This window comes from Phycodurus eques, chromosome 15 (genome assembly GCF_024500275.1).
Source record: "Phycodurus eques isolate BA_2022a chromosome 15, UOR_Pequ_1.1, whole genome shotgun sequence".
NCBI classification, from domain to species: domain Eukaryota; kingdom Metazoa; phylum Chordata; class Actinopteri; order Syngnathiformes; family Syngnathidae; genus Phycodurus; species Phycodurus eques.
In genome coordinates, this window is record NC_084539.1 from 6984655 (window position 1) to 7000230 (window position 15576).

The window sequence follows — 15576 nt, forward strand, 5'->3', positions numbered from 1 at the left end:
AACAGATGTTTTGTTGACACGCATCTAATCTTTTCTACTGATAATGTAACTCAGCCCTTCTTTGTCAAATGAAAGAGTGAGATGAAATTCACCCAAAAAAGCTGATGCTAGCAATGAGTGTGTATTGCGTTTTTTTGTTGTTGTTGTTGAGTGCCAGACTGAAGAAATTGAATATCAAAGTGCGGGGTACCAGAAAAATCGTTCAAAAATTCGCAGATTAACTCGTCACCTTGGCCACGCCATTCAATCTTGCTGTTTTAAACCTGCCGTACAAATAGCGATGCGGCCAAACCTGACTGAACTCTCGCGCAGTGTGAGGAGTCCGGCAACTATTTTAATGCTCGGCCGATCACTCGGCCACTGGTTTTGCACGATGTACCGACTCACGGATTACACCCAGAACCATCCGCTTTTTACCTAGGCCTTTGTTACCCCTATGTATGTGTGGCAAAAAGTGCCTTCGGAGCAGCAAAAGTGCCCTTAAAAATTGTTGATCATCACTTTTACATTTTTAATGAACAATTTTACAGTTGACTGGAGGGATTTTTCCAACTCTAAGCACTTTTGTACTTCGCCCATTCTTGCCTACCCAACTTTGACCAGTGTGAGATTTATGGCTCCGGTTCTGCCATAATAAAAATAACTTCTAATTGTGAATCAGTTTGTGGCCACATGAATAAGTTCTTTTCACCCGACTGCCACATGGAGCTAACTTGAACCTCTCCAACAATCTGAGGGACCTGGGCTGCATGGCAGTCCATCATAGGTCACGATGACAAACTTGCCACTCAGGTCTTTCTGAGAAGTTTCTCCTTGTTGGCTCAAGGGATCCTCAGTGGCGCCCCTCAAGGCTACTTTTACAGGGTTAGCCTAACCATCACTCATGGCTCTTCGACCTTTGAAAGAAATTTGGGGAAGAAGACGTAACAGTTTGTATGACACGTGAGCGGAGACTTTGATGTGGGCGCCTGGTGCGACTATTCTACCATTTTAAAATGACACCATGATAAATTATCTTTGTTAGCGGATTAAATTAACGATTGAACTTAATTTTGGGGTGGTGGTGTTGTTGATGTTAGTACGCAACAGTATACGATAGTAATATTAGGGAATAATACCAAAATGAGCAAAGCAGTGTTTGGTAACTCAAGCACGACATTTTTATTATTATTTCCTGAAAAATAGTCATTGTGGAGATGTGAGGATTTCTTTCTTTTCTCCTAACAAGGTACTCTGTCTGCCCTTACAGCAGGGTCACCATTGACACTCTGTCTGTGGTGAGCACTTTTCTTTTCCTAATAGCCTAAAAGTGAAATGGCATGCTCTATTTTTTTCTTTCTTGCAGTATATTGTAAAAATATAAATATCCAATGTTACTGAAATATTAGGCGGCACGGTGGGTGACTGGTTTGAGCATCTGCCTCACAGTTCTGAGGACCGGGGTTCAATCCCCGGCCCTGCCTGTGTGGAGTTTGCATGTTCTCCCCGTGACTGTGTGGGTTTTCTCCAGGCACTGCAGTTTCCTCCCACATCACAAAAACATGTATGGTAGGTTAATTGACGACTCTAAATTGCCCGTAGGTGTGAATGTGAGTGCGAATGGTTGTTTGTTTGTATGTGCCCTGCGATTGGCTGGCAACCAGTTTAGGGTGTCCCCCGCCTCCTGCCCGATGATAGCTGGGATAGGCTCCAGCACGCCCGCGAGCCTAGTGAATATGGATGGATGGATGTATTAATCAGTTTAACAAAAAAAAAGATCGCTTCCCACAAAAGGTTAAGATATAAATCCATCCATTTTCTGAGCCGCTTTTCCTCACTAGGGTCGCAGGCGTGCTGGAGCCTATCCCAGCTGTCATCGGGCAGGAGGCGGGGTACACCCTGAACTGGTTGCCAGCCAATCGCAGGGCACATAGAAACAAACAACCATTTGCACTCACAGTCATGCCTACGGGCAATTTAGAGTCTCCAATTGATGCATGTTTTTGGGATGTGGGAGGAAACTGGAGAAAACCCACACAGACACGGGGAGAACATGCAAACTCCACACAGGCGGGGCCCGGGATTGAACCCGGGTCCTCAGAACTGTGAGGCTGACGCTCTAACCAGTCGGCCACCGTGCCGCCTTAAGATATCAATTTCTGATAAAATACATTTTTGTACAATTTTTTTTTTTGGTATTTTGAGGTCATACCACATGAGATTCAAATGTGGCAACAATATAATTAGCTGTTCAAATGATCCATCTTTCCAGTTTCTATATTGCTTTTCCTTGCTAGGGTCCCGGATGAGCTGGAGCCTATCCCAGCTGACTTTGGGGAAGGCGCTTGGTACACCCTGAACTGGTCGCCAGCCAATCACAGGGCACATAAAGGAAAACAAACACTCAAACTCACACCTAGAGACATTTAGATTCTTCAATGAACTCACCATGCATGTTTTTGGAAAGTGGGAGGAATGACGAGCACCCGGAGAAAAACCATGCAAAGCACGGGGAGAACATGTAAACACCACACAGGAAGGCCGGAGCCTGGATTTGAACACACGACCTCTGAACTGTGAGACCGACGTGCTGTGCAGTCATCATGCTGCCTCATCTTTTTTTATTTATTTTTATTTTTTTTAATTTGAGAATGACTGACCTGCTTCCTACTTCCATCCGTCCTTAGCCAAGGGTGGATAATACATAGTCCTGACTTTTTCTTGACGGTCACAATTCCGTTTGTAGATGATGAGGGAAGTATAACTGTAAATGCTTTGTAATTTTACAAAACACTTTGTAAATCATGTCAAAAAAAGGAAGACGATAAATTGTGATACATTTAGAGTAGCCTCAAAGAAGTTTTCAAAACACCAGTCATGGGCGGACAGTTGCATCACTATATTTTTACACTTTACATAACAGAATTTTTTAAATATCTACTGATTATTGAAATGTTGAGATGCGACCATACAGCATTGCAGAGATACCACATGTATCCATTTCATATATATATTTTTTGTATTTAAACCTTTTTAACATAAAAAAAAAATGCAGTTGGACAGAAAATGTAGGCGTCACATCATTGACCCATATATCTAGCTAGCTACCACATTGCTGGATATTGTCAATAAACTATAATGCAAAATATAACCAGACTCAATTCACTCAATTCTGACAAAAGAACACAGGCTTATTATCTTTAAATAGGCATACAAAACGCACTACAAGTTAGTTTTAAATATGCACAAAAAATGGCAAAACTCCCAACTAAAACCTTATGACTTGCAGAGTTATTTAGAGACAGAATTAAAGTGTATTTACTACTGCATTCAAATCAGTGCACACCATTGTAGCTTATGGCACATTTATTGAACAGTGTCCAGGGATCAAGTCATTATATTCATATTTATTGCCATATTTCTGCCATTGAAAAAAAATTAACATTGGTAGCAATTACCCAACCTTGACCTAGTTTGACTTGTAATAAACTAAAATCTGTTCAGTTTTGTTTTATGTGTCCTGTCTGTTCACATTTTGATTTACTGTAATTATCAATCATTCCGTTGCATATCATGCAGGAATCAATTCCTGACGTAACTACTCAATAATACAAATCATCTGATGCAACGAAATGCAGTCAAATCTGCAGTAACAAACTGACACGTTCACACTGCAAGGTTTACACGATTGTCCCACCTTTGAGTGAAAAAAAAGCAAAGTAATCGCAACCTTTGGTTTACGTAAAAAAAACAAAAAAAAATGTAAAAAACACACCCTAACCAGTCATCATGAGTGACGTGTAACTGAACAAACCACATTCCTGGCACAGCCAATCAGCGGCGATTTTGGCGAGCCGTCACAAAACCATAATGTGTGCAAATCAGCGGCGGCCAGCGTGCGATCAGGAACCAATCTGCGCGTTCCAACACGCAGCCGCTCGGCCAATCGCTGGCCTCCACGATTGGGAAGCGATGACGGTTTATATAGCTGCAGCGCCCAATTCATTCACTATCACATCTACTGGACAAGATTACTGACAGAATCTCAACTAGCGTCAGCGAGTTCCAGTTACTACATTCCAAGTTAACTCAATATCACCATTTAGGTATGTAAGACATTTTATTTGAAGATGTTTCGGGAAATGTACTTTCGTTTATTTATTTTAAATGTAGTTTAAGAAGACAACATTGCACGTGTAATGTCATAGAACTATTCTGTCGTGTTACAGTCTGGCGCAGCTGTTGTTTTAATCCATTTTGAAAGTTAAAACTCTTACGTTGGCTTAAAATCGGACACAATTATACCGTTTTACAGTCTGCCGGACAAGCTAACCCGGTTAGCTAACTACCGGCCTAGGATAGTAACTGTAGTAAATAATCAAAATGGGTGGTTATTGTAGCGCAAATGTTTTGAACCACACACTTTTCACATTTAAGGGAGCGTTTAAAGTCAATTTTCCGAACCTTTCCGTCGATCCACTCGTCTCGAACCTTGGAACCATTTAGTGCGGCTAGCAGCTAGCTTACGTGAACAGCAGACAGCAGCCTACGTTATTTCAATGTTTTTTGTTTTCTTGCAGATTTATTAATTTTCTAAAAGGACTTGAGTAAAAGACTAGCCATGATGAAGTTTCTATGGCTGTTCGTGTTGGTGGCCAGCACAGTGTATGCTGACGATGACGACAAGAGGGAGCTTGTGGGCACTGTCATTGGTATTGACCTGGGGACCACCTACTCATGGTAAAATGGATGCTTTAAAGTTATTGATTCATAATAAATCTACACACCTAATACTAATATTGGCAATTCCCCCCATTTCAGTGTCGGTGTCTTCAAGAATGGCCGTGTGGAGATCATCGCCAACGACCAGGGCAACCGCATCACTCCGTCCTACGTGGCGTTCACCAGTGAGGGTGAGCGTCTGATTGGTGATGCCGCCAAGAACCAACTGACCTCCAACCCAGAGAACACGGTGTTTGACGCCAAGAGGTTGATGGGTCGTGCCTGGGCTGACTCCTCTGTCCAGCAAGACATCAAGTACCTGCCCTTCAAGGTATTATCAATATACAGGAATATCACCAGCTCAGATTGAATGTACATGCAGAAAGGGGAAATGTATGGAAATGGTCTTCTTGCACAATTTATACAAATGCAAAAAAAAAATTATTAAAAAAAAAAATACAGTAATTGAATAAATAACCTTAATACCATAAAATATAGACTTAAGAGACAGATGCATACATTTTTAATTTAGATAAAACAAAAAATGTTTATGGTCTTCAGGTGAACGACAAGAAGAGCAAGCCTCACATCCAGGTCGACATTGGCAATGGTCAGATGAAGACGTTTGCCCCTGAGGAGATCTCTGCTATGGTTCTGACCAAGATGAAGGATACCGCCGAGGCTTATCTTGGCAAGAAGGTAACTAAAAATTGACACACGTGGATTGCATCACTTTGCTATTTTGAGAGACGATGTTGTACTGAAAGTTGTACTACCTCAGGTCACTCACGCCGTGGTCACTGTTCCTGCTTACTTCAACGACGCCCAGCGCCAAGCCACTAAAGATGCTGGCACCATTGCTGGGCTTAATGTGATGAGAATCATCAATGAGCCGTAAGTTTATCCGACAAATGATTTGACCTTTGTTTGTTGCTTTGTCCTTAAATGTGGCATCCTCCCTGCAGAACTGCTGCTGCCATTGCCTATGGCCTGGACAAGAAGGATGGTGAGAAGAACATCTTGGTGTTCGACCTGGGTGGTGGCACCTTCGACGTCTCGCTGCTGACCATCGACAACGGTGTGTTCGAGGTGGTGGCCACCAATGGCGACACCCACTTAGGAGGCGAGGACTTCGACCAGCGCGTTATGGAGCACTTCATCAAGCTGTACAAGAAGAAGACTGGCAAGGATGTGCGCAAGGACAACCGCGCTGTGCAGAAACTGCGTCGTGAAGTCGAGAAGGCCAAGCGTGCCCTGTCTGCCCAGCACCAAGCCCGCATCGAGATTGAGTCCTTCTTTGAGGGCGAGGACTTCTCTGAGACCTTGACCCGTGCCAAGTTTGAGGAGCTCAACATGGTAAGTTCCCTTGAACTATCTAGTGGTAACCAAGATCTGACAAGCTTTTTAATAATGTTCTGCGTTATCCAGGATTTGTTCCGGTCCACCATGAAGCCCGTGCAGAAGGTGCTGGAAGACTCTGACCTGAAGAAGTCAGACATTGATGAGATCGTCCTGGTCGGCGGCTCAACGCGTATTCCCAAAATCCAACAGCTGGTCAAGGAGTTCTTCAACGGCAAAGAGCCATCCAGAGGCATCAACCCTGACGAGGCCGTTGCTTACGGTGCCGCCGTACAGGCTGGCGTGCTCTCAGGAGAGGAGGACACTGGTGAGCAGTTGTTGCTCTGATGCATTGATGCCGGTTCACAAACACACAGTAGTCCTTTTTAAATTAACACAATTATTCCCTTTCCTCTTTCAGGTGATGTTGTTCTGCTGGACGTGTGCCCTCTTACTCTTGGCATTGAGACTGTGGGGGGAGTCATGACCAAGCTGATCCCCAGGAACACTGTTGTGCCCACCAAGAAGTCTCAGATCTTCTCCACGGCTTCTGACAACCAGCCTACCGTCACCATCAAGGTCTATGAAGGTAAGCGTCCCAGCCCACAGACTTTATATTTTTTTTCTTCTTCTTTGCTTTTAGGGACTGAAAAAGCCATCTTAGCAACAGCATGAGCTTAATTGTACTGCTCTCCTGTTTCAGGTGAGCGTCCCCTGACTAAGGACAACCACCTGCTGGGCACCTTTGACCTGACGGGCATCCCCCCTGCCCCACGCGGCGTGCCGCAGATCGAAGGTCACCTTTGAGATCGATGTCAACGGCATCCTTCGCGTCACGGCCGAGGACAAGGGCACAGGCAACAAGAACAAGATCACCATCACCAACGACCAAAACCGTCTGACGCCCGAGGACATCGAGCGGATGGTGAACGACGCCGAGCGCTTCGCTGATGAGGACAAGAAGCTGAAGGAGCGTATCGATGCCCGCAACGAACTGGAGAGCTATGCCTATTCGCTGAAGAACCAAATTGGCGACAAGGAGAAGCTTGGTGGCAAGTTGTCTGATGAAGACAAGGAGACCATCGAGAAGGCTGTGGAGGAGAAGATTGAGTGGATGGAGTCGCACCAAGAGGGTGATCTGGAGGACTTCCAGGCCAAGAAGAAGGAGCTAGAGGAGGTGGTGCAGCCCATCATCAGCAAGCTCTATGGCAGCGCAGGCAGCCCGCCACCAGAGGGCGAGGGTGAGGGCGAGGGCGCTGAAGGGAGGGATGAGTTGTAAGCAAAAAACCCTTGATGTACATATTGGACTGATGGGACTCATTGTGAGAGAAGGAGGGGCAGCCATACTGAATCTTCCGAAAGACTTTAAAACGAGTTTCAGCTCGTTAGGTGTTCTCTTCGCTGTTGGGCGGAGATTTGTCAGCCTGGATTCTCAAGGCTCACTGCTGCTGTTCTCAGGCAGTCCTGATCGGGATCATGTTGTAGTAGTAATGGGAGGGTGGGGTGGGCTGCTGTTCATTGTAGCTTGTCTGTTGGCTCTTCAAGGCTAAAAGTTATTTATTGAATCTGGTTGTTGTATTTCTGGAAAGACATTGAAATAAATGTTTGATACAAAATAAGTTTCCTTATTTTTGTCCTCTACAGTTCATAATGTCTCCATGGTTATGATGCATTTGGTTACTCAAGTATGCAGTGGATATGAAAAGTCAACATACTCAATTGCCATGTTTTGAAGACTATAAAACTTTTTCGACCATTGTGACCTTGAACCTATGACCCCCCCCCCCCCAAAAAAAAATAAATAATTGAAACGAATAAACCGATGTGGTGTTACAAGTGTTGTGACTGGGTTTAGGCTGTGTTCAGAATTAACCAATCACTTCCAACTTCATGTCAAAAATGGGAGTCATCATATCTGCAATCATCTGATTAACCTCAAATAAAATGTTGCTGTTTTTGTCGATTTTTGTGATTATTTTACTTTCCAGCAGAATCAAAGGTTTTGTGCTGACACTGCTATTTGGAACTGTTCATAAGTCCGTCCACTTTGACTAAGGGCCCACTTCCAGCTGAATCAAAACGTGCCCAAAGCATGATGCTGCAACCATGTGTCACTAGGTTTGCTGTTCTTTTGGCAATGCGCAGTATTGTGCATAGAGAGGGTTCTTACATTTTAAAATTCAGTTAAAGCTTTTTGTAATTACTGTTTCTCATCGTGATGTTCGGATGGCTACTGAAGTTGATACCTCTGATACAAGATCTTTATGCTCTAAAATTAATTCTCAAATCAAAACCTTGATACTTGTGCTACACGTTAGTTAGCAGAGGCAAGTCCAGGTCAAGTACTTTGGGTGGGCTGAGCCCAAATTTGAAAAGTACCTTTCTGAATTTTTTTTTTTTAGACCATTTTAAACCATTTGGTGCATGACCCAAAATAGGGCTAGCCTCGCCACTAATAGATAATAAATATTAACACAGCTGGAAATGTGTGTAGGGCTTCTGACCATAGATATGAAGACTATACACAAGCACGTTGTAGAAACCCGGCTAACACTTGTGTGCAATTGTGCGAAAACATCCGTTTGAACTTAGAAAAATCTATAATAATAAAAAAACATTTTATCTATACATCTTTAAAATTTTTCCATTTTCCGTACGGCTTATCCTCATTAGGGTCGCGGGTGTGCTGGAGCCTATCCCAGCTGACTCTGGGCGAGAGGTGGGGTACACCCTGAACTGGTCGCCAGCCAATCACAGAGCACATAAAAAAATTGTTGGCAATTTGGAGTCTCCAGTTAACCTACCATGCATGTTTTTGGGATGTGGGAGGAAACCGGAGTACCCGGAGAAAACCCATCCAGGCGTGGGGAGAAGCCGGATTTGAACCCATGTCCTCAGAACCGTGAGGCAGACGTACAAACCAGTTTGTCACCGTGCCGCCCTCTATTATTTTCAATCAGACTAATTTGTTCATATCTTAAAATGTAGGTATTGACACGTGTGCAATTATTGTTGCATTTAGTGCATTTAATAAAATATTAACTAGCAATTTCAATGAGTCACCCAGTTAGTGTCTGCTTGCAACCTCATATAGTTTTGAGTTTAAATTAATAATAATAAAGTACTCTGTTGTGTATACTTTATGAATATGATTTGAAAGACACTACTTTAGATTCACCAGACACATGAGATGTATTTGTACAACGTATAGGATCGGTATTGTCAATACCAGCTGGAATTTTACCCAGTATCCGATTGGAAAGGAAATTGGTGGTATGGAACATCACGAGTTCCTCTGGCATTCTCACAAGAAGCGTGCAAGGTTTTTCTAGCATGTACACAAATGACTGGAAACTATGTCGTGTGGTGTCGTTCATCAAAAGCTCAGGCACTTGGTTCTGAACTCACAGAATCATAAACGGAAGGCCCGAGTACAATGGCAGCACTGAAAGGGCATTGTTAATACACGATAAGGTTAGTTCAACAGTGTGTCATAGTAGTGGTAGTAGTGGTGGGCTGCTGTTGGCTCTTCAAGGCTACAAGTGATTTGTTGATTATAGTTGTTGTACTTCTGTAATGACTTTGAAATAAATGTTTGATACAAAATAACTTGTGTTCACTTTTTATTTCTTCTATGGTGCATCATGTCACCACGGTTACGATGCAGTCGTTGTGTATGACGCCCTGTGCGTCCATCCCACCGAATACAAAAGCCAAGTGTATTGTCTCTGCTGGAGCGGGAGCTGGAGCGGGGGCGGGAGCTGTCGCTGGAGCGGGAGCTGTCGCTGGAGCGGGAGCTGTCGCTGTCGCTGGAGCGGGAGCTGTCGCTGGAGCGGGAGCTGTCGCTGGAGCTGTCGCTGGAGCGGGAGCTGGAGCTGGAGCTGGAGCGGGAGCGGGAGCGGGAGCTGGAGCTGGAGCTGTCGTGGGACCTGTCGCTGGAGCGGGAGCTGGAGCTGGAGCGGGAGCTGGAGCTGGAGCTGGAGCTGGAGCGGGAGCTGGAGCTGGAGCTGGAGCGGGAGCTAGAGCGGGAGCTGGAGCGGGAGCTGGAGCTGGAGCTGGAGCGGGAGCTGGAGCGGGAGCTGGAGCGGGAGCTGGAGCGGGAGCTGGAGCGGGAGCTGGAGCGGGAGCTGGAGCGGGAGCTGGAGCGGCTGTTTGCACCCCATCGTCATCTCCCACAGCCTCCACCTTCCACGGTACCAAGCACATGCAGTGATCCAGACGGTTCGGGGGCGAATCCCCCTCAAATTTCATTAGGGTCCATGACTTTTTTTCTGCAAACAGGGCACGGGTCTGGTCTTAAATATGCTGGGCCGTGTTTGAATAGTACATAATGCTAAGGAATTGTACCTATGTTGAATGTGTACATGGCATTGCTGGCTCCGTTAGCAGTCAACCCACCGAGGATGTAGATGTTGTTGCCCAGCGCCATGACCGAGTGGGCTGCCACGCCAGGTGGAACGTCTCCTTCGGGCTGCACCAACTCCCATGTCATATTATCTTTATAATACGCACATTGATAATATCAGTTCATTCTGCTGCATTTATACAATGGGTATAAAAAGTTTACACACCCTTGTTCAAATGGCAGTTTTTTTTGTGATGTAAAAAAAATGAGACCAAGATAAATCATTTCAAAACCTTTTCCACCGTTAATGGGATCTATAACTAGTGGTGGTCGTGGTAGACATCACACACCGCCAAGTTGGAGGTTGACGCATTGTTTTGTTTCAGAGCTTATTGAGTGTTTGAATAGAGAATCCTTCCGATCTCACCCGCCAACATGGCAGATAAACAAATACTGATCACGTGATCTACTCTGTGATTTCATTGCTCCGGGAGACTCCCGCGGTAACGCGTGCTGCATGTAGACAAATGGGGAGAGACTCCACCCCTGCCAGTCCTGCTTTTGTAAGCGACCAACATTGAGGAAAAGAAAGCTGCCAGTGAGTCAGAAATAGTTCCCTCAAAAGAGGGCACGTAACCTCGGTCATTTAGAAATGGTTCAGTTACCGGCAATATGATATGTAACCAATAACCGTAGTTAGCAAAACGTGTATAAAAGATGAAGACAGGCAATACTCCAAATCCGTTCAATCACCTGAAGATCAATCACAATGCATGTGTCACGCTAGAGAGCTGCGACTTCCTGTGCCACTTCTATAACCTTAACAAAACAAACTTCTCACTGGATCTATGTTCCGCTCCTCTAATTATTAGAGGACAAGCCCCAAAATGGAGAGAGGTAATTTCAGCAAATTCCGCAACCTCTGGACACACCTGGAGCTGCCATGCTGGATGTCTACACATTGTTTTGTTCTGGGGCTTATGGTGGAATGGTGCTATAGATAGACCAATATTAATTTTTTTTTTAGGGCTGATACCGATTATTAGTAGTCAAGGAGGCTGATAACTGATATTTGCTGACGATATCCATTTTCTGAAAAAGGGAAAATATTGGTGTCCAAATTTTGAATAATACAAACTCCAACACTAAACATTGTTTAAATGCCTATAACCACATGTTTATAGTTTGCTGAAGTTTATCCAATTTCAAATTGATCCCTTATTGGCGTTTGGATTTTAAAAAAGGCTGATGCCGATATGTGTCAAAATGCCGAATATCGGTGCTGATAATCGGTCAATCCCTATAATGTGCAGTGTTTGTCTGCAACAATACAGGTGGGAAGGACAAAGACTCATTAACTGTTTACACTGACATAAACTTGACAGCCTTACTTAAATCAAGAGAGTACATATCATCCAAGAAATCGTCGTTCGCCATGCCGCCATGAATGTAGATCTTTAAGCCTGCAGTTACTATAACGTGTCCGTGTCGGACTGGCGGCTGCGCGCCTTGTGTTTCTGGCTGCGTCCATGTGGAAGACACTGGGAAGACCACAATAATCCTGACATATTAGCAACATTTTAGTGGTTGATGTGTATGCAAATGCGTAAATCCAACACTTACCGGTATCGAAGACATGTAGTATTTGGTCAGAGACAGGTGATGCTCCAACTTCCCCACCAGAAAACACGTATAATGAGCTACCCACACAGGCCGAGTTGGTGTGATACGTCCTCGGACTTGGGGGCTCACCCGTTACTGTGACGTCCTCCCAGTGGGCCTTGCTTTCTGTAGATCACAACAGTAGGCACATTTGTATCATGCTACGAAAGACGAAGTCAGCCATTTTTGTTTGTAAATTTTACCTGCTACATTTATTTTCTGGATGCAGTTGTGGTTGCCGCTCTGCTCTGCGCCCCCAAATACCCATAAGCTCTGTGGTGGGCTCCCAGGGACAAATGTGCAGTGCTCATATCGAGCCTTCAGACCCTCCCAAGGCAACACGTCCCATTCGAGATACTCTGGAAGAGTCAGAGAGGCTAGAAATTGCTTAAAAATAACATAACGCAATGATATACAGTATGCTCAAAAAGACAAATGCATTGAGGAATACAGAAGCAATTCACATTTCCCCCATTCAGAATCTCAGTAAGTGTTGTTAATGAAAAATATGCTTTTTTTAAATGTGTGAAAAAAATAATAAATAAATTATTAAAAAATATATATAAATACTGGGCGGCACGGTGAACGACTGGTTAGCACATCTGCCTCAAAGTTCTGAGGACCCGGGTACAAATCCGGCCTCGCCTGTGTGGAGTTTGTAGGTTCTCCCCGTTCCTGTGTGGGTTTTCTCCGGGTACTCCGGTTTCCTCCCACATTCCCAAAACATGCAAGGTAGGTAAATTGAAAACTGTAAATTGCCTGTAGGTGCGACTGTGATTGGTAATGGTTTGTTTATATGTGCCCTGCAATTGCCTGGCGACCAGTACAGGGTGTACCCCGCCTATGGAAAAAGGATGGATTGATAAATTAATCTTTTTATGTTTCAAATAAAAACTAATTTTAGAGATAAAGTACATCTTTTTGCATTGGACAGGAACAGTATGTCCTCTCGGGACTTTTCATTGGAATCCACACATTCTTATTGGACATTCAGGGGGATAATATCAGAGGAACCTTATTGGAAACGTGTTCTGATCTTCTGGCAAGGCTGTGACATCACAACACTGTTCGGAGAAAACTAACAGTCAATTTCCAACATAAAGCATTTTTTTGTAATGCCAAAACAACAATACACTTTTTGTTGTTTCTGAAAAAAATCTGATGGATGCTTTTTGTTGGACACAGAAATGTCCTTTTATTATTGTTATTTTCGTTGACTTAGTTTGACGTTCAAATCCAAAACGTAAAAGAATAATTGTAAAAACAAAAACAATGCAGATCACTTGAATAATTCCTAATTTGTATCTCATTTAGCAATACATGAGCAGCAGAGGTTTGACATCAAGGCAATACAATTGAACAGTCTGGGGGATTTTGGATATAAAATTAAATCAGTGGGTGAGTATATTACCCATATTTATGGCGTGTGTATGCGAGAAGCTGCCTCCAGGATTTGCTCCCCCAACTATAAGGATCCTTCCCTTCCCTCCATCCCCAGGCCAGTAGGTGCAGGTGTGTCCCACGCTCACACTCGGGGACCTCCCGCTGGGTACCAAGGAATACCTGAGAAGGCAGCAAATCCATTTGATGGAGGGAACAAACAAGATTGGCCATCTTTAAGCATCGCGAGTCTCATTTTCTTACCATATTCCTTGTTTGGGCTTCTCTTGAGCTTCAAACACCGGGAGAAGTTGCATGGCTGTGGAAATCGAGGGACTGAACTAGGGGACAATCAAAAAAGGTGTGTTATATCGTACAGTCATGTTTCTTCTCAGAGGAAAGTGACACTAGGCGTAAATTACGTCTGTCAATCACTGGCTAATCCAAAGAGAAATTCACCAATATACTGACAAGCTTTAGCACCTCGGTGCTATGAGCTAACTGCTTCATTTAAAAAAATGTGAGAGATTGTACACTTGGAGTCTTCGTGAACCAATCGTATCGTTTCTGTTGGGACATCACACAATGTCGGTTTGGAGATTATCGAACGTTAGTATGCTACTGGTCAAATATATTCAACGCAGACAAAGTTATTGTTTTTAAACATTGTTGATGATACAATATAGAGTGCATTCTCACGAGCGAGGCACTTTTACTGCTCGCCGGTACGTGTTTTTAATCCATTTAAGATTGCGACATCTTTTTCATAGAACATCTCTGACACTTCTTCCATGTTTTAACAGTACTTCCGCCTAGAGACCCCTGGGGCGTTCAATTTCTATAGCGGGAGATCGGAATTCCAAAATTTCCACGCAGAACACGAAATAAACCCAGCTAAAATGCCCGGGTTAAAAGTCTCCATGCATTTACTACGCAACAAAGGTAAATTAAAGAATGTCGTGCTACTTTTTTTTTTTAAAGCATCGGTAACGCACACCTGTTAGGGGGGGAAAAAGTACATTTTACCAGTCGCTAATTCATATTTGAGATTGATCTGTTTGCTGTTAGTCGGGTGCCAAAGGTCGAAGCATGTGTGACGTTACCTTACATCGCCAGATTGGGAGAATACAACCGCGAGAATAGATTTGCGGAATTCTTTCACTTATGTGACGTTAAACGATACGTACGTGAAGGGGATTCGTGCCGTGGCGGAGCCCATGCCGACTCCAACCTTAGAAGTTTTTGTTTATTATTAAAAAATAAAAATGTAAAATTTAGCGTTGATATTTCCATAACTACACGTTGAAATAATAAACACTAACGTCGTTTCTGCAGAGTATGCATGGTGCAGTATGCGAACGCATGTTGCACTTCTTTATTTATTCGCTAGGTGGTACCATTGTCTTGGCACTACACACTGGTTAATTGAGGAAAACCCTAACCCACTTTCCACTGTTGAAATCCCCCTTTTCAGGATCGCTTCTTGTTTTTCCTGCTCAACCTTGACCCTACTACAGGTACATCTAAGAAAAATTGAATTTGGTATAAAAGTTCATTTATTTCAGTATTCATACATAATATACATTAATTAGAAACTTGAGAAAACTTTCAGGGGGCAAATTCCTGCCTAATTTCTACATTAAAAATAATTTCCATATTTTCTTGAATGTTTGTTACGTAATATCCTACTTTGTAGAGGTGGTGAATTTTGGTTTTTCGTTTGCTGTAAACTATAATGATAAAAAAATATACATATACTAAAAAAAAAAAAAAAAAATCGGGAAATATTTCACTCTGAGTGTGCAGTGCATCTCCATGAACTTCACGTTTTGAACTGAACTACCTAACTAAATGAAAAATGTCACACTATTGCAATTTATTTGAAGTGAACCTGTTATATTTGCAAGATTAGGACATGTTCTGTTTGCAAGCTTTATGTGTGTATTTTGGGGTCTGCTGTGAGTAAACGATACACGGGAAGGCCTTTAAACGGATCCTGGCCTGTTTCCTTTCAAGGAAGCGCAGGATAATTCTCCTTTTGTTTGCCCTTCATTCCAACTGATAAGGACCTGATTGAACAAGGGGGATTTTTGTGCCGGAAAAAGGAATATCATTATATTTTAATGATCCAGAGGAAAGCACCAGACTAG

At 43.4% G+C, this 15576-nt stretch overlaps 2 protein-coding genes across 5 annotated transcripts; one reads left to right on the forward strand and one right to left on the reverse strand.

Moving 5' to 3' along the window:
• The first annotated feature begins 3974 nt into the window (after window positions 1–3974).
• Window positions 3975–7875, forward strand: hspa5 (heat shock protein 5). Its single transcript, XM_061699400.1, is given in 10 exon segments — window positions 3975–4085; window positions 4560–4719; window positions 4801–5032; window positions 5263–5400; window positions 5483–5595; window positions 5667–6057; window positions 6130–6367; window positions 6461–6628; window positions 6743–6834; window positions 6836–7875. Coding segments are annotated over 9 exon segments (1974 nt in total). The 5' UTR covers window positions 3975–4085; window positions 4560–4600; the 3' UTR covers window positions 7319–7875.
• Window positions 7876–9484: 1609 nt separating this feature from the next.
• rabepk (Rab9 effector protein with kelch motifs) lies at window positions 9485–14558 on the reverse strand. Of its 4 annotated transcripts, none has more exons than XM_061699196.1 (8): window positions 14530–14558; window positions 13691–13767; window positions 13458–13609; window positions 12250–12405; window positions 12008–12172; window positions 11776–11925; window positions 10387–10536; window positions 9485–10310 (listed from the first exon to the last, which is right to left on the reverse strand). In XM_061699196.1, exons 2-8 carry the CDS (start codon window positions 13741–13743, stop codon window positions 9682–9684), a joined length of 1455 nt encoding a protein of 484 aa, XP_061555180.1. In that variant the 5' UTR covers window positions 13744–13767; window positions 14530–14558; the 3' UTR covers window positions 9485–9681. The 4 variants fall into 4 exon arrangements, with proteins under 4 accessions (XP_061555180.1, XP_061555179.1, XP_061555183.1 ...); XM_061699195.1 differs by lacking the exon at window positions 14530–14558 and adding an exon at window positions 14126–14213; XM_061699199.1 differs by lacking the exon at window positions 14530–14558 and having other exon boundaries at window positions 12008–12055; window positions 12137–12172; window positions 13691–14111.
• Between the last annotated feature and the right edge of the window lie 1018 nt (window positions 14559–15576).

Coding starts and splice junctions, on each gene's coding strand:
- rabepk (XM_061699196.1), bottom strand. CDS start 13,743: ATGCAACTTCTCCCGGTGTTTGAAGCTCAAGAGAAGCCCAAACAAGGA. Junction 13,610..13,690: donor AAGCCCAAACAAGGAATATG/GTAAGAAAATGA, acceptor CTGCCTTCTCAG/GTATTCCTTGGTACCCAGCG. Junction 10,311..10,386: donor CATGTACACATTCAACATAG/GTACAATTCCTT, acceptor CCCTGTTTGCAG/AAAAAAAGTCATGGACCCTA.